Source organism: Anopheles aquasalis, chromosome 2 (genome assembly GCF_943734665.1).
Source record: "Anopheles aquasalis chromosome 2, idAnoAquaMG_Q_19, whole genome shotgun sequence".
NCBI lineage: Eukaryota > Metazoa > Arthropoda > Insecta > Diptera > Culicidae > Anopheles > Anopheles aquasalis.
This window is the reverse complement of record NC_064877.1, coordinates 39,650,122-39,672,500: the sequence shown is the minus strand read 5'-3', so window position 1 is coordinate 39,672,500 and position 22,379 is coordinate 39,650,122. Positions and strand designations below refer to the sequence as shown.

The following is a 22,379-nucleotide window of genomic DNA, read 5'->3' as shown; positions in this document are numbered from 1 at the left end:
CAGCAGCAACTGTTCGTCCTTCGTACAGCGATTAGTCACCTAGATAACGCATACGTTGGCCACGACGTCGAGTGGACTGATCAGGGTAAGACATTTCGGCACTCGTGGCTACGCAATTTTGCTCATCGGGTTTCCTTATATTCTTTGCAGAGGATGGTTACTATGGTAGTGGATCCGGTCAAGGAAGTGGCATCGATTATGAAGATTCGGCCGGCTCTGGTATGGGCCTTTGGGAGATCGATGTACGGAACGAGCGAAGACCTGGTTCGTTCGATACTGGTTCTCCGACGGGCGCAAATACCGTCGACAGTGGCAGTGTCAGTGCCAACGGGCATCCGGATCGTCATCCAAGCGAGGACCCCGACTATACCGGTTCTCGCTCCGGATTGCCGACAGTGACGGGCAGTTCGGCGGGTAGTGGTAACGGTGGTACCTCAACAGCCACTGGTTCCCACAAGGCACCGGATATGTCTATCCAGCGAGCGTTGCTACAGTTCTTCCTGCCAATTGTAATGGCATGGTTCGGTGGCCTGTTTGCCGATTTGCTGTGATTTGTGCTACACACTCTACTCGTCTAGCATTTAAGAAGTGGTGGGTTATTCGCCGTTCGCAGGCGGAAATGGTCCCTTTTCTCTTCCACTCAGATTGCAATCCGGATGTGCTGGTACAGTTGGGTTGATGGTTCAGCATTTAGCAAGAATTTTCTGTTTTCCTGCCAATTGCAAACCTAATTGTGAATGTCACAGGCCTTTTGTTTGACCTCTTTTCATTTAGTATACATCTCACCACCAGCCCATGCTTGCTGTCTTCTTATGGTCCTTTGATTTATATGTGTTATCAACTGAGATAGATATGTTGACCATGCCTGAGAATTCTGTTAAAGACTAAGGTAGCGATTTTATAGAAACACATTTCATTGAAGAGTTGATAAATATTTTGGCCACCTTCAAAACTCTTCTGCGGTCAGCCGTAACCTACTAACCAAGGGCATCGATAAATAATGATGTGTTTAGAAGAAATCCGGCAATGAAATACTTGCAATCACTGAATGAGCAATGAATGTAGAGGAGCATGTTGTGAGCTCAGTTGAATGTATAGTTAGCGTAGAATACGAAATGAAGCGGCGTTCCATCATGGAACACCATTTTTGTTTAAAACAAAACTGAAGTCCTTACATTTAAAGGCATGCAGTTTTTCCATTCGACGATAATGGCAAATATTATGGATACTTTCTAGTGCTCGCTAATCGAGTGGCCAAGTGTAATGGCGGCATGGTGCGGTGTTGCGGCCGGGAGAGAAGCAACGGTTGCAGGCATTATCGATTTCATTACTAATATGCGTTTAGGCCTTATATATTGTCCCATCTCTAGTCAAATTGAATAGTTTAAATGTGTTTTCCCCAAGCCTGCAGCCGGCGCTAGTAGCTCTTGCCATGGCATTGCCTTGCCCTGTTTAAATCCCACTTGTTTGCACTTTCTGGAACGATCTGGGTGGTGGAAGTAAAGCGATCGATCGACGTAGAAAGCGCGCAGCGCGTGCGCTTCGATGTGATTAGCTAATATCGAATTAATGTGTTTGAGCGTATTTTGTTTTAATTTCTGTACATAGGCAACATTACACTAGAACCCTACTTAAGTGATACCGGTAGATAGAACTGGAAAGTGCAGTAGCGAACCATTTGAGGTAGACATTCTAGAAGCGCTTTGTGGCAAGCTGCCGCATGCCTGAACGTGGCCAGCCGTTTATTCTGTATGTATCTATTAAATGAGTGTTTGTGATGATGTACGATCGTGCGGAATAAGAAACGAGTGGCAAAGGAGATCGAGCGAGAAAATAGTACGGCACTTGCACGGTCAGAAATATTTATAAATATTTTATTTTATTTTATTGCGCTGTGTGGTATCAATTCCATGAGCTAGTTTCTGTTCAAAATTATCGTTTGGTTTCACCGAGCTAACACTATTCCTACTTGCTGCTAGATGTCCCTTATTATTGATTCAACTAAACAGTGCGTCTCCGTGTAATGGCGATAATGTAATCTTATTCGTTTTTAATTGATAAACAAATGAAAGGGCGTATCTTATAAGTTCTGTGATGCACATTTGGGCTCATTATTGTTTCTGACCTCTGAAAAGATTGCAATGTTATAAGCATCTAATATGCGAGTGGTTGGACGAATTGTAAATGAACTTAAGAGAAAAGAGCAAGAGCCTGAACAGAAAATCCATATCTGTTGGTTCACAAAATATGCAAATACAGGGGTAGCTAAACAAGACTGTGCTCACTCGTACATACTTTACTGTGAGCGATTAACGTGTCCCTGAACAGAGAATCGGGACAGACGAGACGCATTTACGAATATACTTACAAATCATAGGCACAACGGAGCGGAATGTCTCGCATGAGCACACTCATCGTATATTTAGGATTTTAAATTTCTTTTTACCTATACTTTCTGAAGATTGAAAGCGTGTATATATAATTGGTAATCGAATCATGCTAAATCGTAGGAAAAAGGCAAGTTGGCACAGCTTGTGACAAAGGCAATCGTGTTGAGTTACGCTTTCCTCTAAATCACCCAATCTTCCCTCCATCACATGCGATTGAAGCAAAGGAGAAAACAATAAGTGTCTAAAAGAAGGTCACCGTAACTCCGCACAGAACCATTTTGTTATGCATACTCCTTCCCATGTATACTAACTAGCATAGCTGGCAGGCAGTATGAGCAGCAAATGTTCCACAGGTGTAAAATGTAAACCGCAAATCGTAAAAATATCAAGCTATATTTCAAACGAAAGATGAAAACAATACGTGCAGCAAGCGGTCGTGAGTAGACGGAGCTAGAGACACGGCAGAAGTAGGGATGATCAAGAAAGAAAATAAAAATTTTATATAAAAAATCAAAGAGTTGATGTAAAGAATGAAAGAAAAAAGACGAGAGTCATAAATACGCCTCTCGTCCCTAACATCAGAGTAATATCCTTGAGGTTTTTTTTGTAATTTTGTACATTAATTAAGAATTTGTGTTACCGTTACCGCTTTTTCAAAACCAAAAAACCGATACCGCTTTTTCAAAAACCCAGTGAAGTACTGAACTCACGCTTCTAATATCGTCGTAGAACCGTAAAAAATGTTGCAAAACAATCGACGAAACATAAAATCGACGAAAAACACTCGACAAAGTCGGCCAAAACAAGCTTGGAGTTTTAATTGCCGAAGGATAATCGCCCCTTTTCTGCTGTTTCGCCTTAAAATTGTGGTTTAAATCAAACGCCAACAACAGGGCTCGGTTATCATGCTGGGACAAGTGGTGTTTGCTTCGACTGCCCTGGGCTTGTTCACGGTGGTTGCTATCGGAGTTATGGTGTACATGAACTATCAGCAACAGCAGCAGAACCGCGGGGGTGGCCTTGGCCGACGCCGCTATCATATCAGATCGGACGAATGGAAAGAAAGCAATGCTCTGGACAGGTACAACGGGCGAGACCGGCTCGGTTTGTGGTTTTACGCGTTGCTTAACTCTCGTAATTTCTGTTTAATCAACACCTCCAGCGCTCCATGCTCTATTTGCCAGGACGAGATCGGCGAGATGCAGCGGTACACCCTGTCATGCAAACACTCGTTTCACGAAGAATGCATCTTGGCATGGATCCCGAATAAACTGGAATGTCCCAATTGCCGGAAGGCACTTTAACTGTGAGGAGTAGCCACCAGTGACTCCATCGTGCTGTTTTCCATATCTGCTAAATTTACTCCCGATCTTTTAAAGTTGCAGACTCTTTTTTATACAATCGTTGTAGCTGTAGGACCAAACTAAAAAGCGCGTGCACCGGGAAGGCAGAGGACAGTGTGCTCTCAATCGAATGGTCAACAATTTGAAAATGCCTTAATCTAAAAATGTAGCGTTCCGTGCTGCAGTTCAATGCTCGTTAATGCTGCTCTTGATATTAACCAAGTGGCCGAACGACTGCACCATGGTAACGAAGCGCCTGCCTCATCGGCTTAAGAGGTAGCAGAGACGTATCAATAGAAGCCTTCTCGTAGATCTAGTGGTGGTGTCCCAATGTTCCCGAAAAGTGCGATTTCGGAGAATACTTAAAGCAATCGAAGCAATATCGAATCCATTAAATAAAGAATAACGTCGAACCAATATGTTTTATTGTAATGTTTCATCGCTCTGCTCCTTTAACCCGTTATAAAGGTTTTTTCTCCGGAGCCGACGTGCATATGCCACACTTATTGCCGTAGAGAGCATAACAACTGTCGTGGAATGCATGTTGGCAGGCACGTATCGGTGCACCCGGCTCACCACAAAGTTCACATATACCCCGCCGAACAGTTGGGTTTGGTCCACGATTAAACGTTGATGTCCGTGCTGATCGTGGCTGATTCTCTATTGCCCTGTTATTGATCAAACAAGGAAGCGAAAAAAGGGGATACGATCTGGGATGCATGGCACAGAATGCGAACAACATAAAATGATGCTTACCGATTTCGGTTGTCCAACCACATCTTCCCAATCACAGCCAGCACACCAACAACGAGACCACAAATGGTGGTGATGGCGCCCACACCAGACATCGTCTGCTAAAAAAGCGAATTATCTTGCGCCGATCTGCACAGTTGGTGTTTACTCACAACAGTTTCTTAACAATTGATGGGTGGAATTGAGAGGGTGGGTTGGGGTGGGATTGACGTTTTGCAGCTGTCATGAAAGCTGTTGCAAAAAAAAATCCTGGAAAAAAATTAATTCGATTTTTCGTTTAAATCGCATGTATCTGTATGTGGAGAGATTTTTGGACGCTGTCCACCTCAAAAATATCAAAAACAAAAATAAAATAATTTCCCTTTAAGCTTCAGCGAGACAAAATGTAAAGGTGCATGGCCATGGCAGCATCTTTTGGTTAAGAACTATCAAAACGTGTTAGAATTAAAGTTGTTCACGTGGCCGAACACGTTTAAGATTAAAGAAACATTCATTCAGATCCAATTCGTTGTAAAGAGCGTTCAAAATGTTCGACGCATGCACCGTTTATATAGCTTCCCGTGTGGTGCGTTGTTGGAAAGCGGAAAGGAAATTGAATCCTATTGCTTCCTTTAAAGTAGGATGGAAATTATCCAACCCATTCCATCAATACCGTTATGAGGCATGTGTTCCAGTGCACAGCCTTTTGATTTCTATCAAATTCACCATAAAATCTTCCCGAACCCTTGCCAACATTCGTTGTCCATTTTGCAAGTCCTGTAGAGATGGAACATTACATAAAATGACTCATCGTCCGCGTGCCAGAGCATCCGTGACGTGAGACACGTACACGCGGACACGGTCGTCTGTTTTATTGATAAGACCATTATGTGTGGCGAAAGCAGCTGAGCCTTCACGCTTCTGGGCGTTGCGTGACGGGCGATGCAACCCTAGGCAGTAAACGCTCGAATCAAATCGCCGTTTCTGCTGCATGCGAATCAATGAATGGTGATACGGTGGACCATGAACTGTTGCAAACATAAACGGGATACTGGCACCAGAAGATGTGGTGTGCAGGATCTGAAGCTTTCGGAGATAGTTTTCTCCAGTCGCATGGATTGTGTTTAACAGAAACGACCTGGATCGTTTCTGTTTCGGTCAAGGTCAAAGCAATATTCCGGTCAACTGTCCCATTTTTGTGGTGCAGTTCCCGAATCCCATTTCTCCAGCTCTTGCCTCACCGCCAATCGCGTGCTTCTGAAGATGGCCTAATTCAATACCAATGCACCACAACACCACCATCATTCATTGAGAACGCTGGCTGGCATGTGAGGGTAGCTGGGGTGGTAGAGGACCACAAGCAAACAGAACAGCATCCAAAAAGCGAATCACTTTAATTAATCATATAAATGGACGCTGCCTCCGGTCTAGCGATTGATAAGCGTTGCGCGGGCTCCCGCCATCGACCAACCAACACACCAACAGTGACGTGCACGTGCCCACTGGCTTTGGGACCCACTCTGGCTCGGAGCCGCTTCTACTCGTTCGCCGTTTCGATCGAGTAGTTGCGATGGCCGGACGCACCAAACGGATCGGATCGTCGGACGATCAGCGACGACACACAATCACTTACGCACGCCCCAGAATCTCAGCGTCTCAGTAGCGTCTCGATCGTTCTCGGAAGCGGAACGGCGTTCCTTCTAGTGCTTCTAGCAAGCCAGTCCGCCTTTTAATCCACGATACCATGAAGCACGTCCTTCGTCGCCGCGCACGTCCTTCCAGCATCGCTCTGCCGGCCCTGGTGTCGCTGCTGGCGTCGGTGTGGTTGTTGCTGCTAATGTCGACGCTTACCGAGGGTGCCATCGGGGTCACGAATCGTACATCAGCCTTGGAGGAGGCCCGGCTCCAGCGGGAGAACATGGTCAGGAAGTATCTGAAGCGCTTGAAGAAGGAAGAAGGCGCCTTGAAGCTGGTCGGTGGACGGGGAGACTACGAAGGTAAGCAGGAAAGTGCGGCCCCGGAGAAGCCTCAGAATGTCAGAACTAAGTTCGTTCGCTGCGTCGTCCCCTTCCAGGAAACGTGGAGATCTTCCATGCCGGCAAATGGGGCGCAATCTGTGATGACGAGTGGGACGCGAGCGAAGCGGAAGTGGTCTGCCGTCAGTTGGGGTTCCCGGGACCGGTACGCGCTACCCACACCGGGTACTTTGGGCGAGCGAAGCGTAAATTCTGGATGGACAATCTGTACTGTGGCGGCAAGGAGCAGGAACTGGGCGACTGTCACTTCGATGGTTGGGGTACGAATGACTGCGAGGCCAGTGAGGCGGCCGGAGTGATCTGTAAGCAGCACGAGGAGGATCAGGATCGCTCGATCACACCGAAACCGGTGCCGGTGGAGGCGTTGGTGCCGAAGGTGCGCCTAGGAATGCGGCTCGAAGTTCGTCTCGTCGGTGGCCGAGCGGACGGTGAGGGAAGGGTGGAGGTGCGCGTGATCGGTAAGGAAGGCGCTGGTCGGTGGGGTAGTGTGTGTGGTGATGGGTGGGGGTTGCTCGAGGGTAATGTGGTGTGCCGCGAGCTGGGACTCGGTTACGCCAACAACGCCGTCCAGACGGATTTCTTCTCCGAGACCGACCGGCTTCCGGCGGTGCTACTGAGTGGTACGGAGTGTTACGGCAATGAGAGTTCGTTGGCCGATTGTCTGCATGATCCGGTTTGGATGGAACCGGACGCAGTCGATGGTGCACGCTGTAGCGAACGTCGTGGCCATGTGGCAGCGGTCACTTGTGTACCGCTGATGGCCGACCTGGCGTTTGATCATGTGGAGATGGAACAGTCGCTCCATCTCGAGGATCGGCTCATGTATCTGCTGCAGTGTGCGATGGAGGAGAACTGTGTGGCCTCGCAGGCGTACGAAATCCAGCGTGACAACCCGAACTGGCATCTGGAGACACGCCGGTTGCTCAAGTTCACGGCCCGGGTCGTTAATACGGGGACGGCGGACTTTCGGCCGCACATTCCGAAGCACCTGTGGGAGTGGCATCTGTGCCACATGCACTACCACAGTATGGAGGTGTTTGCGACGTTCGATGTGATCGATGCGAGTGGTCGGCGGGTGGCCGAGGGCCATAAGGCATCGTTCTGTCTGGAGGATAACCAGTGTCTGCCCGGTATTGAGCCACGGTACGCGTGTGCCAACTATGGCGATCAGGGTATCTCGGTGAACTGTTCCGATATCTATCGGCACAATATCGACTGTCAGTGGGTCGATATTAGCGAGCTGAACTTTGGCGAGTACATGTTTAAGGTGTCCATCAATCCGGAGTTTAAGGTACCGGAGATGAGCTTCGAGAATAATGCGGCCAGGTGTCGGCTCTTGTACACGCCGACCTTTGCCCGAGTGTACGACTGTGCGCTCGGTCGACCTTGATAGACAACGGCGGTGATGGGGGTTTCGTGAGGAGTTTAGCATCGATGGCCGATACTCGAATCGATTAGATAGAGTTACAGGCGGAAGAGTAGTAGCAGTAAGAAAATATGGTTAAATAAGTATAAGAAGCGACACGAAGAGCTCAGGAGCTCTGCTCATTAACGAGACTCATTCACGTGCAGCCGTCTAATGGAGCCATTGGTTCATGGCAATTAATAAGGATTACAGTGCTAGGGAAGGTCGGTGGCTAGGTGGACACCAATAAACTTCATTTTGCAACAAAAAACCAAAAAAACCCATGGCCCTGACATTTCGAAATAGAAATAACTCTCACCAAAGACCCGCGGCTGACGGTATACGCCATTTGTAAGTATTTGTTTTAATTAAAAGTAAAAACGGAAAAGAAACGGCACAAAATGGCCCAGCGCCCAGCGGTAGGGGGCAGCCAGCAACGGGAGGCGGACTAATTATATATCGTCACAATCGCGTCACCGCGAGCGCATCAATAGGAACGCGGGCTTCTTATTAACATGCCTTGGTCCGTGTGCCCGGAATGTAAGCGATTCCCATCCCCGAACGAATGAACCGCCATTTGATGATAATGCTCCTTGAGTGTCCTTTCGGTGTGCTGGCTGGTCGGGGAAGGTGCTGCTTGTGCTTGCTTCGGTCGTAAATGGACGAAACTAATGACTTGCTTATGCAAGCTAATTGCCAGCAGCCGGTCGCACGAGTGGTCGCTCCTCATTCCTTGTGGCCTCATCCCTTGGCGCTGGGCCTTAGATTGCATGCAGCAAATGATTACTTCGTTCGCACCGGGTTTGCGTGCAGCAGTCGGAGTCGGTCCGCCATTGCTCGGCGGCGGCAGTGGGACCTTAAGTCCGAAATCAATTAAACAACCATAAATCAAACCCATCAAACCATCGATCAATGTTTCAATTTGCTCCAATTAACACACTGGCGCACTCTGGCGTCCCTCCCTTCCGGTCCCGGTCCCATTTCGCTTCTCGCTGCGACCGTGCGTGCCTCCCAGGGCACAACAGACCGAAGAACGGAGGGCTGGATGGGTGAGATTTGTTTGTTTTTCTTTTGGCCAAAGTAAAGTGCCGTTCTTGGGGATGGAAGGGAAACTTAAACGGATCGCCGCGACGGACCAGAGGATGGTGGCAATGGGGTGGCCAGAAATAGCTGGCATTTTAGGTCTAAGCTGTGCGTGTCAATGACACAAACCAAGCTCCCATTTACTCAATTTCTTCGCCATTTTGAGTGATTTGCTGGCGGGATCGTTTCGAAACGATCCAAATCAAATTAGCGTAATTCATCTGCGACATGTTGAGCCGGCAGCAGACGCTGGGACAAGCGACTGATTATGCCAAATTAGTCGTAAGTTGTCGTTTGTTGGGTCTTACAGCCGAACCAGTATTGCGGAAGGAAATTACGAAACAATAACTGCGGGATCTTATGGTGCAGATATTACGCCCGATACTGGACAGCTTGATTTGATCAGAAACTGTAATTAGTAGGTTTATTGGCCTAATTTCGAACACTTATCCCACGCCATCCACACGATGCATACTGTTATTCTTATATCATTTTCTTATAAACAGTTTGAAATTGTGTCTTTTGATTCTAGTAGTGCAATTATCATTTCTTGTGGCAGGAGTAATTTTCGTGAGAAAAGTCCTCTAAGTTGCAGAAGCAGCACTCGCACCCCAAAACATAATGGAGTAACTTTTACGCGGGACAAGGTTTTTAATGAATAACCCGTCTGGAAGGCCACTGGCCGCAATAAAGAAAATAATGACCATCCTACCTTCAGATGATGAATTTTCAATCCACGGCGCGTATGTTTCGCTTCAGTTTTCGAAATAATTATCCCATGTTGATTGTCCTCAACCAGCAGCGCTAGCGTTCCACTTGCCTATCAGATACTCTATCGCAAAGCGTCGATGATTGGATCTGGCTGGATTTTCTTTTGCACGAAACACAACAATCCTTCACACACCATAAGCATTTGAAATTTAAATGCCCACGGCCAACAGATTATTCGATTATTCAGTCTGATCACACTACTTTTCGAAAAATCCACGTTTGCCAATGAAACATTTTTTTAGATTGACAGATTCTTTCTCAATGTGCACTATGTTCTCGCCAAAATGCTCTGGGAGCATAATTTCTTGAAAACCACACTAGTAACAGAGAAACACGTCTACTCTCGTGCCGGTGAACTGAAACAATAATAAATTTTATTCATTTAAACATGAAGGTAGTGTTGCTTTGAGCTTTAATAACATCATACATAACAACGAAACATCCGAAAACAAGCGCGCGAATATAAAATTGGATGCGTTGGTGATTGAAAGATGAAAATGATTTTTTTTAAATTTTTTTAAAAAATAATGTTTGCTTTGTATAAGTAAATATAATACATTATGATTACTACTTGACATTTTCATTATGCATTGCCATTCATATAAACACAAGCTTCATTCAGAAAAATGAGACATATAAAACTGTACATATTGCTACAGACAGATTCTCCTTCCACAAAAACATCCTCAATATTATGCTGATTAACATGTTATAAAAAAGGGAAATTAGCAACATGATCATAATTTCAAAATGTTGCTACGAAAATGTTGTATGAATAAAATTTTGATCATGCATTTTTGCTTATTGCACCAACACCCTTTTCTTATCCCCTTGTTTTGAGGTTTTTTAACGTTCGTGACCTTCTGTCGTTCAAACAACGGATAGAATGACGTAACCGTGACTATTCGATCCATCCTCCAAAGCAAATCGCCGGCTGGAGGTCTGTTTTCACACCAACGGCAGGGGCCAGCTACCAGGCGGCTCCATTGGTCACGTGCGCCACCGACTGGTATGGTTTGACTTCATTCACAGCCACTTCCATGCCGTACGCGTGACGCTCATTCGGATGCGCCCAGTGGAAGGAAGGGAACCATTGTTTATTTGTTTCCCAGTCCTCCCTGTCCACAATGAAGCAGCCACAACGATCATTATCGCCAGCGTGTGCACACGCCATAGCCAGCCGGCCATGCAGCAAAGCAAGCTGCACCAGATCGCCATCGAGTGCGATTGGCGTACGCTGTGGGCATTGTGGCTCGCATAGGTGATAAGGTCGGTCGCTCCACGACGTTCCGTATGCACGACACATGCCGCTCTGGGTGACCTTTTCTTGGGGAGCCCGAAAGCGGTAGCATCATGTGGGGCCGGATCTTGTAGCTCATTCGTTGCTCCACTCGCAACCCGTTGCTCAATGATTGCAACGCGTAAATTGTGAGTTTGTTTGATGGAGAGATAAATAGAGAGAGTGAGGGAGAGAGAGAGAGAGAGTTGAGTGAGTGTCCGAGTCCCGGTCCCCGGTTTGGCTGCAGTCATAACATAAACAACGAACCGCTGATGGCATTTAGCCATCGTCCGGCTATGCTGGAGCTGGAGCAGACCGACGCCATGTGGGCGCGTGTAGTCGCACTCATCGTCGAGCTCCCACACTCCCCCAAAACGGCGGGTGGGGGGGGGGGATTCCCCACTCCGGAACAACAGAAACAGCGGGAGAGAGAGAGAGAGAGAGAGAGCGAGAGTTGTTGTCGTTGTTGTTGTTAGTGCTGGTGCCATCGCCATTCAATCGCCTCTCCTGGTTAGTGCTTCGGGTGCGCTGTTGGCTGCTCACTGGAACACCCGCAACCACCAGACGACGACAACGACGACGACGACGACGACGATGGAGCGTGTTCCGAAGCATCGTAGCAACGGCCCCCGAACGTGAAAACAGTTTGGCCGGAGCAGCGACCGTGGACGCAGCATCCTTTCTCCGTCCGGCATTCGTGAGGCATTCAACGGAAAAAGGGAGTAGATTTGTGACGATGTGGGTGAGGCTCGGTAGCAGACCGGGGGCAGCAGGTCTTTGTTTGATTTTGATCCGGATTTCAAATTTCAATTAAAGTCGTCACCTCAGCTCCGTTTCCATGCGTTGTTCTCGGGCATCGCTAGTGCCCGGATCAAAGCTAGATAGTGCGAGTGCGAACGCGCGAATCCGTGTACATGTGTGTCTGTGTGTGGGTCGTGGTTTAGTGCCAAAAATTATGTCATCCTTTCCCGGGAATGCTTCGCGAATTCCCCAGCTAGGCTGTCCTGCACTGGAACTTGCTGGTCAGGCCCGGGCTAGTCTTCGCCTACACGAATGATTCCTTCGTTTCGGACTGAAAGTTCATGCGTCTAGTAGGCACGTTCACGGTGATCTAGTTAGCCAGTTAGCGAGCTCGAGTATCGTAGTTTTCGGAGTGTTGCAGTACTGAACGGCGTCCTGCACAAAGTGTTCTAGGTTTTTGGGAGGTGACATTACGTCCCCTCGCGAGTTCCTAGCACCCCGTTCCCAATCGGGCCTTTAATGAGCCAACCGATAAGCGCTGAACGGGGTTCACTATAGCGTCCGGAAAGGGCACCCGCAAAAGCCACATCGCGTGCTCGCTACTGCGATCACTGCAGGGAGAGATGCTGTGAACGGAAGCGAAACTACTAACTGAGCTGCCCGTGTGTCGGTGTGTCCGTGTGTCCGTGTGCACGAGATAACGCAAGGTGTGAGCACGTACCGAGCGCAAGCACAAGCAGGACCCTCCTAGCCCTGCCTAGCTGGCCAGCAACGTAAACATTGGCTAGCAGCAGCAGCAGCAGTAGCAGCGACGCCGTGAGTCCTCCGCACTCACTCACTGACTCACTCGCAGCTCGCAGCTGGGATCGGGGACCGGGGACGTTTTTGTTGTTGTCGTCGTGAGACCGAAGCACGCGCTGATGGGAAACGATTGTGGCGAGCGCCGCAGTTTACAAACAGCAACGGGGACGCCAGAAACCCGTGCTTGTCCCGGTCCCTAGTGTGCGTCGTCGTCGTCGCAAGTGATCATCGTGCGTCACCTCCCCTCAATCATCGTCAGCATCATCGGCCTCATGCGTGCAAACCGTTGCTGTGCTAGTGGTTGTGTTGTTCTACGCGTCATTACCCAAAGAGAACGCGAAAACCGCCAATGTGAATGATTGATTTGAACAAACACCAACGGCACGGCACCGCACGGCACATGGGGGAGGCACGTTTGTCGTTGATGGCATGGCTGATAAGCCGTACCCGGTATGATGGTGGCGCGTGGTGGTTGGGCGGGTGGAAGGGCAGCTAAACAACAACCGCAACCGTAGTACAACGTAAACTTACAACGGATGGAGTGTTGCACGATGCAAAACCGTTTCATGTAATCATCTTTTGTGTGTGGCCGTCTCGCTTATCAATCGATTGAGCGCTAGCCTGGTTTTGTGTATTAGTTTTCACCGCCACGCGCTTTGTATTGTTTTGTTTGTGGCGAAACATTGTTTTATTGATTGACAAGTGCACGTACCAACAGTGAACTAATCGTCTTCTGTTTTTTTTCCTTCAAAAGAAGAGAGGGAAGAATGAAATTTATGTAAAGGATTTTATTTGTTTTAAATACGTATAGCTCAATCAATCGATTCCTTTTGGTTGATTACGATGATATTTCGTTTAGAAAATGGTTCACGTTTACTTCTTCTAGTGTTTCGTTGCGCTTCGCGAGTAGACTGTGCATCGGCTACTTATTGAGTGCCGGTGTAGCTCAAAGGTACTCAGCTACTACTAGGATGCCGCGCAAAGCCGCCTTTCTAGCCAGTGTACAAATATCGTTCGCTCTCGTTACGCACTCAGCGTGGAAAATGAGTACCAGATAGCCGAAGTGGAGGCATTTCCACGCTTTTCTTTGTTGTTCTGTTGTTTGGTTCCATTCCATTTAGTATACTCGGATTCTCATACAGTTCAGCTACCACTCACAGCGTACGCTGGGCTTTTCTTTCTCTGCTTCTCTTTCTCTTTCTTTCTATCTCTCTTTCTCGCTCTCGTGCACGCACTCTCTCTCTTTATATCCGCTTGGTCCCGAGTGAAGATTTCGCGGGAAATCGTCCCGAGCAGAGGCTATGGCCCTGGCTGGAGCGTACAGCTCGACCTATGCCAGTCAACCGGACGCACCTGCCAGAACCGCGGTAGCTTCCAACCGAAACAGTTGTGCGTGGTTTAGCCATTTTTCCTCTTCTGTTCCATCGAGCGCGTGCATTCAGTGGAGTGTTGGTGTTTGCTTCTGCTCCCCGAATAGAAGGGCTTGTGGTAGTGTTGTCTTCACAGCAGCAACTAATAGCTTTTGATGCAGTGTTGCTACCGGAAGTAACAACTTCAGAAAGCCACCCAGTAAGCACCCAAATATCTCCGCTTCTTCACAACATTTCACGCAATTAATGTGGTAAAGACGCGCACTAGTTAACGAACCATCGTCGGTGTGTGGGTCAGTACACGTCTGCAGGTCAAAGTGACAGCAAAGGACCTGCGAGTGACTGCGTGTGTTTCTTGGAAAGTTTAATAAGTTTCGTCCTTCGATCGTTTCATTTTTTATTGTGTTCAACTTCCCCACCACCCCTTCAGACACCCATTTGGTGTGTTAGTCCACGCAGTGAATACAGTGAGAGTGGGAGGAAGTGAAAGTGGAGGAAGTGCGGTTGTCCTTCGGTTGTGTGGCGTCACGCTGGATTTGAAACTTGTGCCAAACGGAAGTGTTAAGCCACAACGTTGATACGGTTTTCGGTATTAGTTTCGACGAGCAGCAGCGGCAGCAGCAGCAAGTGAAGCAAATCGCGCCATCTTTAGCTTCCAGTAGGCGACAGAATAGGCGCAAGGCCCGTGGACAGCCCGGTCGGCCCTCAACAACAGCTCTAAGGCAAGTAAAGCTCATCCGGGCGGGCGAGCAGCATTGTGTGGCCGTGTCTCCGTGTTTCCCCCTTTTTTCGCCCCGCTGTTTGTTGTTTGTCTCGCTGCACACCATCGCACCGAAAAACACACAAACACAAACAATGGCGGACGCCCAAAAAAGATAAATTTTCACGCTCCACAGATTACTTACCGACCAAATTTCCTCCTTTTTCCTCGGCCGGGCGGTTATGTGGGTTGTTCTGGATTGCGGTGGTGGTGGTGGTGGTGGTAGCTTTTGGCCTGTTCTCCTCCACTCCACACCACTCCACTCGACAGACAATAGCATTGGACGGGAAATGGAAACTTCCGCTTTCTTTCACTGGCGACCGGTTGGTGGCTGGTTGCCCAAAAATAAAGAATATCCTTTCGATGACTGACTGGCTGGTTGGCTGGCTGGTTGGCCACTGATTGGGACCACCGTGAGCCCCCGCGAGGCATGACCAAGTAAGTGAAACATAAACCAAATGGTGGGAGGGAAATAAAAAAGGAAATGGAAAAAACGGACGCTGGCATCTTGGCGCCACGAACGGGGGCGCTCCTACCCGGTCATCGATTGGTTTTCGGATCACCGCCACGGTACCGGCGGCACTAGGAAAGTGCGAATCTTGCACGTGATAAACGACAATTGTTGTGGGCACGTGCCTTATTACAGAGAACTGGAATGTCTCCACCAAGCACCCTCATTCGCTGGAGTTGAGCACAGCTTACTGTTGCTTCCTGTCCGTTTGAGTCCGCTTTCCGAGATTGAGAAGCGTTGTTTATGCCATAGACCACCGCCAATCGGCGCAATCGGATGGTTCTTGACCGGCACCTGTTAGCTCGTTGTTTCGCCCCCAAACGGAGAGGGATTATCGATACGGCATCGCGCACCTGAGTGCTGCGGCCCTTTTCTTCTCCTGAGCCCCCGGAGGGCGATAAAAATCATTTTTTGAAGTAGCATCGCGGTCGCGCGATAAGACAACCGAGACTTGACAGCGGCTACAGCAGCCCTTGCGGACAAACATCTTCATCGCGAAAACCGCGAAACCTTTCATCCATCCATCTTCACCGGAGCACGGGGCACGGTGCGGCAATCGTTTGGATCGCGATTAGTACATCAAAAGAAGGGGGCGCTCGCGCGTTCGCGGATGTTTGCTAACTTGCTGCTGAACATTCTCTATCCGTTCGCCCTGCGGGGCCACCTGGCGATCTGGCCGAGACTTTTTTTTGTATCCAGCCATTTTCGTTGGGAAAAAGTTTCCACCTTTTTTTTTTCTTTCGCTCCTCCAAGTCGAATTAGAGAGGGAAAAAAGTAAAAGCAAGGAAAAATGCGGAAAAAAGCGGTGGAAGAAATAAGAGGGAAAAGTGTAATGTCTGGACCTTCTGGAAACAGAGCGCGGCATTAATTGAATTCAGACGAACTTACTTTAATTATGATTTTCCATATTCCATCCATCCATGGCTGTGTACACCGGATGGAGCGAAGTACCGTAGCCGTAACAGCAGCAGCAGCAGCATGTGTTTCGAATTACCATTTGGAGGGAGGACCCCGAGGAGAAGGAGGACGTATTTCTCTGACTTTTGTGTTCTGCGTACCGAGGGATTTCTGTTGGAACGCAAAGTTCAACCAAACAACAACAACAGCAACTCGTTCGTTCGTGTCGGTGTTGGTGTTGAAGGTGTGAGGTGCCGAGGCCACGGCCAGACGCCGTACCAACTTCAAGTACGCACCTCGTCCCAAGGCGCAACTTTGTCGTCGTCGTCGTCATGGTGCGTGTTTGACGGACGGTAACGGTGGTTGCTGTTTGCAACCCAAGCAAGCGGCTTACGGTATTAGCGATGCAACCATTACCGAAACCACGCATGCCATTTGTTTTTTGTTTGTGTATGTGTGACGCGTCTGGTGTCTGCTGGTCCGTCAGCTGGTGCGTTGCTGTCCCTGAAGACTGCCGGGCCTCGGTTGCAATAAAGATTAGCATTACGGTGGGTGATTCCGCAAACGGTCGTGCGGGTTTTCGGTCGTTGAGTCAAGTTCACCGTCACCTGGATGGCCCTTAACCGAACCGAAGCTGGGGCACCAGAAGCACACCATGACTGGTACGTGTACGACCTGTTCGGTAGTGATTTGTTCCCTTGAGCGAACCCCCCGATGATTTTTCCCTCGTGGCAGCAACGAAGAACCGCCAGAAAAAGTCAGAAAGAGAGAGAGAGAGAGAGAGAGAGAGAGAGAGAGAGAGAGAGAGAGAGAGAGAGAGACCAGAACCAAGGGCAACCGTGGCGTGTGCGATGGCTTTTACTTTCTTTTGCTCGATCCACCTGCGGCCTGCGGTTGTTACGAGGGCCAGGTCGGGCTTCACGTGACCGTGCGACATCGAAGGGACTGTCTGGCCGTCGGTTCGGTTCGTTACGGGGTGATACGATAAATGGCTTAACGGTGGGTCTTAGGCGTCATCCGGCGCGTAATGGTGTTTCGATCGGCACTCGGTACCTAGTTTGCAGCCAGCAGCAGCCTTCGGTTTGTTTTTGTTGTTGTTTTTTTCTGTTCCTCCTTCCCCCTGACTTTGGGGAGCTAAAAAGAACGAGAACTTCGCTTTCCACGTTGCGCTTCCCGATGCGATTGCGTTGGCGACAGTGTACGGGCTCATGCAGTACAAACAATACGCTCGAAAGAAAGTAAACGAGGGTAGCGAGGCGCTGGAAGTGACTTTTAGAGTGCGAGCTTTCGCGGGTGCTAGCTCCTAATTGTCTTTCCGTGCTTTCCAGCACAAACAGCGAGGGATTTACTTTCAATCAAGTCACTGGGAAACAACTTTGGGCATGGACATGCGAGGGCACTCTCTTTGAGATATTGTAATGCGAACAAGGGCGTTAAATGTGAATAATAAGTAGTTAACTTTACATTACCATCTCAGAGCCAGAAGCTCATAAAGTCTCGCTCCGGAGAAACTTTCACAAAGCCACTCCGCGAGACATTTCGGACCAAACGGGCCCGGTACGGTTACGGTTGCAAGCAAGCTCATATTGTCACAGTTTCTCTTGATTAATATTACTTTCTGTGTTCTGTTTGTGCTCTTTCTGTTCGGTTTTTGGGCCATTCTTTACAAGGACGCAAACGGACGAAGCCTCCGAAAAACCGCTCAGTGAAAAGAGGCAAAAGTAGGACACGCGGTGGCATTTTACGACGGGAAACAGTGAATTTGCTTGTTGAATTTATCATGGTGCGCCGCTTAATGGCGAATGGCGGGCGTGGAAACGGCCAACTACCAGGCGCCTCCATCGGAATGGGTGGTCATTAAATCCATATTTTGCCTTATCAAGCCGTCTGTTAAAAACCCCCCGTGCCTCGACCCCGTGCCTCGACGGACGTCCGCGCAACCAATTCGGGCACTCGAAGAGCAGAAGAGGAGAAGCCTTCTGCCAAGCAACTATTATCCGAGACGAACTTTGTAAGCTTCGGTCGTTCGGACATTCTTTCTCCGGGCGGGTTCTTCCCTTCCGCCATCTAACCGACCAGTCCAACCAGTGTAATCCGAATAACGCCGGAAATAAGCCAAACTTTGCGTTGCTTCCTCCTGACAGGAATCGCGGGCACCGCAAGCGACCTGAATCGATTATAATCTGAACGATTCAGTTCCGCAGTTCGCGATAAGGGAGCGAGAGAGAGGAACGAGGGCGGTGGTTAGCGCAGGAAAGCAATCAAACTCCGTGGCAAGGGGATTATCGCGAGGGATTTATGCTATAAATTTGTGAACAGCAAATCAGAGGCCGCAAAACCAGGGCGGCGAACCTGGTCGGCGCCAAATCCAGGGTGTTTGGTTCGAATTTGAGGGCTCCGGGAACCTTCGTTTATGGGTTTTGGGATGAAGGTAGGTTGGTAGGTGTCCAATTGGATCAGTTCTTAGGTATTTGGTGCGGATCAGTTTCGGTGTCGCGCTGATGGTGAAGCTTTCATTCCATTTCAATTGGACAATCCCCTTTTTTTGCCCGCAATCCACATTCACGCACGCATAACCACCACCAGGTTTTACTGTTGCGGACAGCACTAATGCGCTGTGTATGCGTTTGTGTGGATTTGCCTACCAGGAAGCATCCGGTTCGTTCGATTGATTGACACTTTGGTGGGGGGACGGCATCAAGTCCCAACCAGTCGATGACATACCTTCGATGACAGTTGACTGATGGATTCGTTGGCAAGTAGGAATGCAAAGGACGTAATAGAGCAGGAAAGGAGAAGAAGAAGAAGAAGAAGAAGGAAAGGGAATCGGCCGCTGCTGGATGGAATGCGAATGATCCGTCACTTTTGTATCATCCGCATAGCACCCAAAAAGGTTCTGAATGCAGTCGACTCCAGAGTGGAAGTGGACACTTTGCCGAAATTCGCCGGCATGATGGACAGTCCCAGTGCTGCCCTGTACCTGTACCGTCCACCGCTCCACAACTTCCCCCAGATTGGTTACCATTGCCGGAATGCGCGCTCTGTAACCGCACCAGCACCACCAAGGAGCTAAATGAATGAAGACCGGAAATAGAATGCCAAACTGTCTGACAGTTGTCATGGGTGTTCGTGTCTGTGTATTTGTGTGTGTTTATGTTTGCGCTTCCGCTGGCGCTGGCCAAGCACTTGGTTGGTACGGGCACGAAAAACCGGAATGCCACGAACGGAATGCCACCCCTCGGGCACCCCATTGCTCTTGTACTTGTCTTAGTTATGAATGATTCTGTTATGCAAATGCTGAACCATTCCAATTTGCATATTTACACTTTTTGTGTATCGCTGTGTCTCTCCGGTTGTGTGTGTGTGTTGGAATCTGGAATCCGGCGAGCGAATCTAACGATGAGCGGGGCCAGAAAGCTTCGCTCCGGAGCCGGAGAATCATATTTCCGAGCCAAGTCACAAACAGAGATCCAATGACATCGACCCCTAGTCGAGGGCAGAGACGGCAGAGTGAAGCCAAACTTTAGCCCATTGGGCTGCTGCTGCTGGCGCTGCGGGTAGTGTAACGATGCCAGCTGCTTCTTGTCCGTCGGCTCTCTCTCTCCCAGTGAAAGGGCAACTTTGCCAGCAAAGTTTGTGGTGGGTGGAATGTTTGTTGCATGAAAATGCAAAACTACTTAGCCTGATCCTCCTTTTCTCCCAGGGGGGTAGTGGGAGGCTTTGCAGTGTAAAGTCATAAACTTTGGTCCAATTATCTTGAATGCTCAGAGCACTTTGCTTATCCCTTGCCCTGGATCACCCTTATCGCAACATCCTTTTCTTCTTTTTTTTTGTCTCGTATGCATTCACTTACACTGTGCCTTGTTTATACCCGACATAATGGCATTTATTTACGTCTGGTCCAATTCTATCTCATCCTTGCTCCCTTGTGACGACGGTTTCCGGCACGGTTCGCAGTGATTGGATCACTCTGGCGATAGAACTCACACAGAAATTGCACACTCGCAAAGGCAAGGATCCCGGTCCTAGACATCGTAAAGACATTGAAGAAAGGCTTGATTAGCCAGCGATATTGGATTGGAACGTGGGGTGTGGTGTTCGGTGTGGTGCAATCGATACCGGAAGATTGGAGCTCGCATCCATCACAACCGTCATCGTCATATGATTGGCTGGTTTCAATCATCATCATCCGGCACACACGGGTTGCGAAATACGTTTCCTCCCCGATCTCCAAATCTCGGTCAAGACGTGCACGAGGAAAGCAAAGACCTAGATTCCGTTTCACCAACACGCGAGCAGCTGCTCGTAGTAGCCATTGCAGATTGGCCTGCTAGCGTCGCTACTTGCCGCAGGTTTTAAGTAAACAAAGTTTCCTTATCGTCCTTATCCGGCAGCACTCCTTGGGCTGTCCTGGTGCTGGCATGGCTCCAAAGGTAGAAGTTCCTTCGCCAAGGATACGACGCGATCACACCGCGTGCAGACAGCGATGAGCACGCAGCCGCTGACACTTGATATGTTTATTTTCGTTCCATTCCGAAGACGACAAAGTAAAACCGTGAGACCCCCGGTCCCTTTCCCGGGAACGCCGACACTTCCTTGAAGAAGTCTAATCGGTAGACAGGGGTTGGACCCGGCCGAAGGGAGTAAGGGAGGAATGTGTCACCACAAACCTCGTCTGCTGCTGCTGCTGCTGCTCCGGGATTGCGGTCCCCAGAGCCGACGCTCTACCCGTTGGATCGCAGCCCGTTCTGCGCTTAGAAGCATAAACATCGTACCCGACAAGCTGTCAAACTGGTGATGAGTGGTGAAGGACATTCCGCTCCGAACTCCGGGTGGTGGGTGAGCTGAGGGGGTGGGGGGGGGGGTTTCCGGCTCGGTCTCGGTCTGAGATCGGAAAGCTTGGGCTTTCCGGTGAACAGCGAGAGGAAAAGCGGACTGTCATGCTGTGCTTCGTACCGGTCCCGTATGATGCATATGGGACCCCGTTGATCCGTGTTTTGTTTAGAGAAGGGAATTTCATTTATGGCGAACGTAGAGGTGCATGCCAGACGATGCCAAAGTTGTTACAGAACGTCACCGAGACGGGATGCTGTGTGGTCACGTCCGTACCAGCACGGACAGCTTCATCTCAAGTGTTTTATGAATGCTGGGTAAATGCCGGGGCGATGAAATCAATCCAACCGTGATGCTTGCTGTTGCTGCTGCTGCTCAATCTGGTGAACCGGTAGCAAGTGTCGCATTAGAAACTCGTTTTTGTTTTATCAACAGTCAGGGTTCTTCCGACAAGTCTTTTCTAAACAATAAGCTGCTCTGTATTGCTAGGATTATAGTGCTATGTGTTTGGACATTATTGCCTGCAAGATTTTATTATTGTAGACTTTATAGACTATCCAAACATACTGCACACTGTTATAAGTTAATGTATGTATCTGCCAAATTTTATATTATAGTTCGTGTTCCAATGGTATGTTTCCTCAGCTTGGTAAGCTTTGTAAAAAAAGTTCTAGTTAGTTTAGTTCGTACGAAAGAATTATCCCGCAAAAGTTATTAAGCGAATTGGAACAATTCTACATCACAATCATCCAATCATGCAACCAATAATGCAGACTCAGCTTCAAAATCATCCATTTTATGTTCTGAAAAGGGTATGGCCTCATTCCGACAGTCATTGAACCGCACGAGAATATGTCAAACGATCGAAATTACTGGCACAAAATGTCAATGGGAAATTTGCACCGTTCGTATGCTTACCAGAACTCATAAATGAGGATTTTAATGGTTTTGGGTGGCCATAACTCCCATGGGTCGTGTCCCGAGTATATTTTTGGTCGTCCGTTTCCGGTTTAATCAACAAACTTATCGTAAATATGCTTTGCTAGGTAAATTTTAACGTTGGGTATGCAAACATTTAATGTGAAAACCCTGGATATTCCAGCAGTACTTTGCAACGTCTCCGAAAGCGACCGAAACACAAGATTCCGTGTGAAAAACCCTTTGAATTTCTCCGTTGAAATGATGCTTAAATTTGCTATTATTTGCGACCATTTTAACGTCAAAGAATAATTTTAGATACGCGTTTTAAAAAGCGAAAGAAAATATACCCACGGTTTTAAAAGATGCTGCAAGTCATATTTTTGTCCAATATTTAATGTGTTTGTATTGAGGACCACATTGTACCGCTGTGGCATGGTTTATTGGCTATCGAATGCAAAGCAAATAAACTACTTACTTATGACCTATTTTCACCCTCCACCGCACCG

General features: G+C 48.5%; 3 protein-coding genes and 1 long non-coding RNA gene across 6 annotated transcripts in view; 3 read left to right on the top strand and 1 right to left on the bottom strand.

Annotated features, from left to right (window-relative positions):
• The window catches only part of LOC126572352 (glypican-4), a 59,225-nt gene extending 56,331 nt beyond the window's left edge, over positions 1-2,894 (top strand). For all 3 annotated transcript variants that reach the window (XM_050231593.1, XM_050231594.1, XM_050231592.1), the window contains exons 8-9: positions 1-85; positions 151-2,894. The exon at positions 1-85 is cut by the window's left edge and continues 88 nt beyond it. In XM_050231593.1, coding sequence (XP_050087550.1) covers positions 1-85; positions 151-551 — 486 coding nt within the window. In that variant the 3' untranslated portion in view covers positions 552-2,894. The remainder of the gene's footprint in view (positions 86-150) is intronic.
• A 279-nt stretch (positions 2,895-3,173) lies between these two features.
• LOC126572373 (uncharacterized) lies at positions 3,174-4,152 on the top strand. Its single transcript, XM_050231618.1, has 2 exons — positions 3,174-3,471; positions 3,553-4,152. Exons 1-2 carry the CDS (start codon positions 3,296-3,298, stop codon positions 3,692-3,694), a joined length of 318 nt encoding a protein of 105 aa, XP_050087575.1. The 5' UTR covers positions 3,174-3,295; the 3' UTR covers positions 3,695-4,152.
• Positions 4,130-4,647, bottom strand: LOC126572376 (uncharacterized). Its single transcript, XR_007607956.1, has 2 exons — positions 4,490-4,647; positions 4,130-4,401 (listed from the first exon to the last, which is right to left on the bottom strand). It is a non-coding gene; the product is annotated as an uncharacterized LOC126572376 (long non-coding RNA).
• A 1,489-nt stretch (positions 4,648-6,136) lies between these two features.
• On the top strand, positions 6,137-8,156 carry LOC126572357 (lysyl oxidase homolog 2B). The gene is made up of 2 exons (XM_050231599.1): positions 6,137-6,462; positions 6,540-8,156. The coding sequence occupies exons 1-2, from the start codon at positions 6,210-6,212 to the stop codon at positions 7,889-7,891; spliced, it is 1,605 nt and encodes a 534-aa protein (XP_050087556.1). The 5' UTR covers positions 6,137-6,209; the 3' UTR covers positions 7,892-8,156.
• The last annotated feature ends 14,223 nt before the right edge of the window (positions 8,157-22,379 follow it).

What these genes read in the sequence shown, in the direction of transcription:
- LOC126572373 (XM_050231618.1), top strand. Translation starts at nt 3,296, where the DNA reads ATGCTGGGACAAGTGGTGTTTGCTTCGACTGCCCTGGGCTTGTTCACG. An exon ending in GAAAGCAATGCTCTGGACAG is followed by an intron (nt 3,472 to 3,552) that starts GTACAACGGGCG and finishes CAACACCTCCAG; the next exon opens with CGCTCCATGCTCTATTTGCC.
- LOC126572357 (XM_050231599.1), top strand. Translation starts at nt 6,210, where the DNA reads ATGAAGCACGTCCTTCGTCGCCGCGCACGTCCTTCCAGCATCGCTCTG. An exon ending in TGGACGGGGAGACTACGAAG is followed by an intron (nt 6,463 to 6,539) that starts GTAAGCAGGAAA and finishes GTCCCCTTCCAG; the next exon opens with GAAACGTGGAGATCTTCCAT.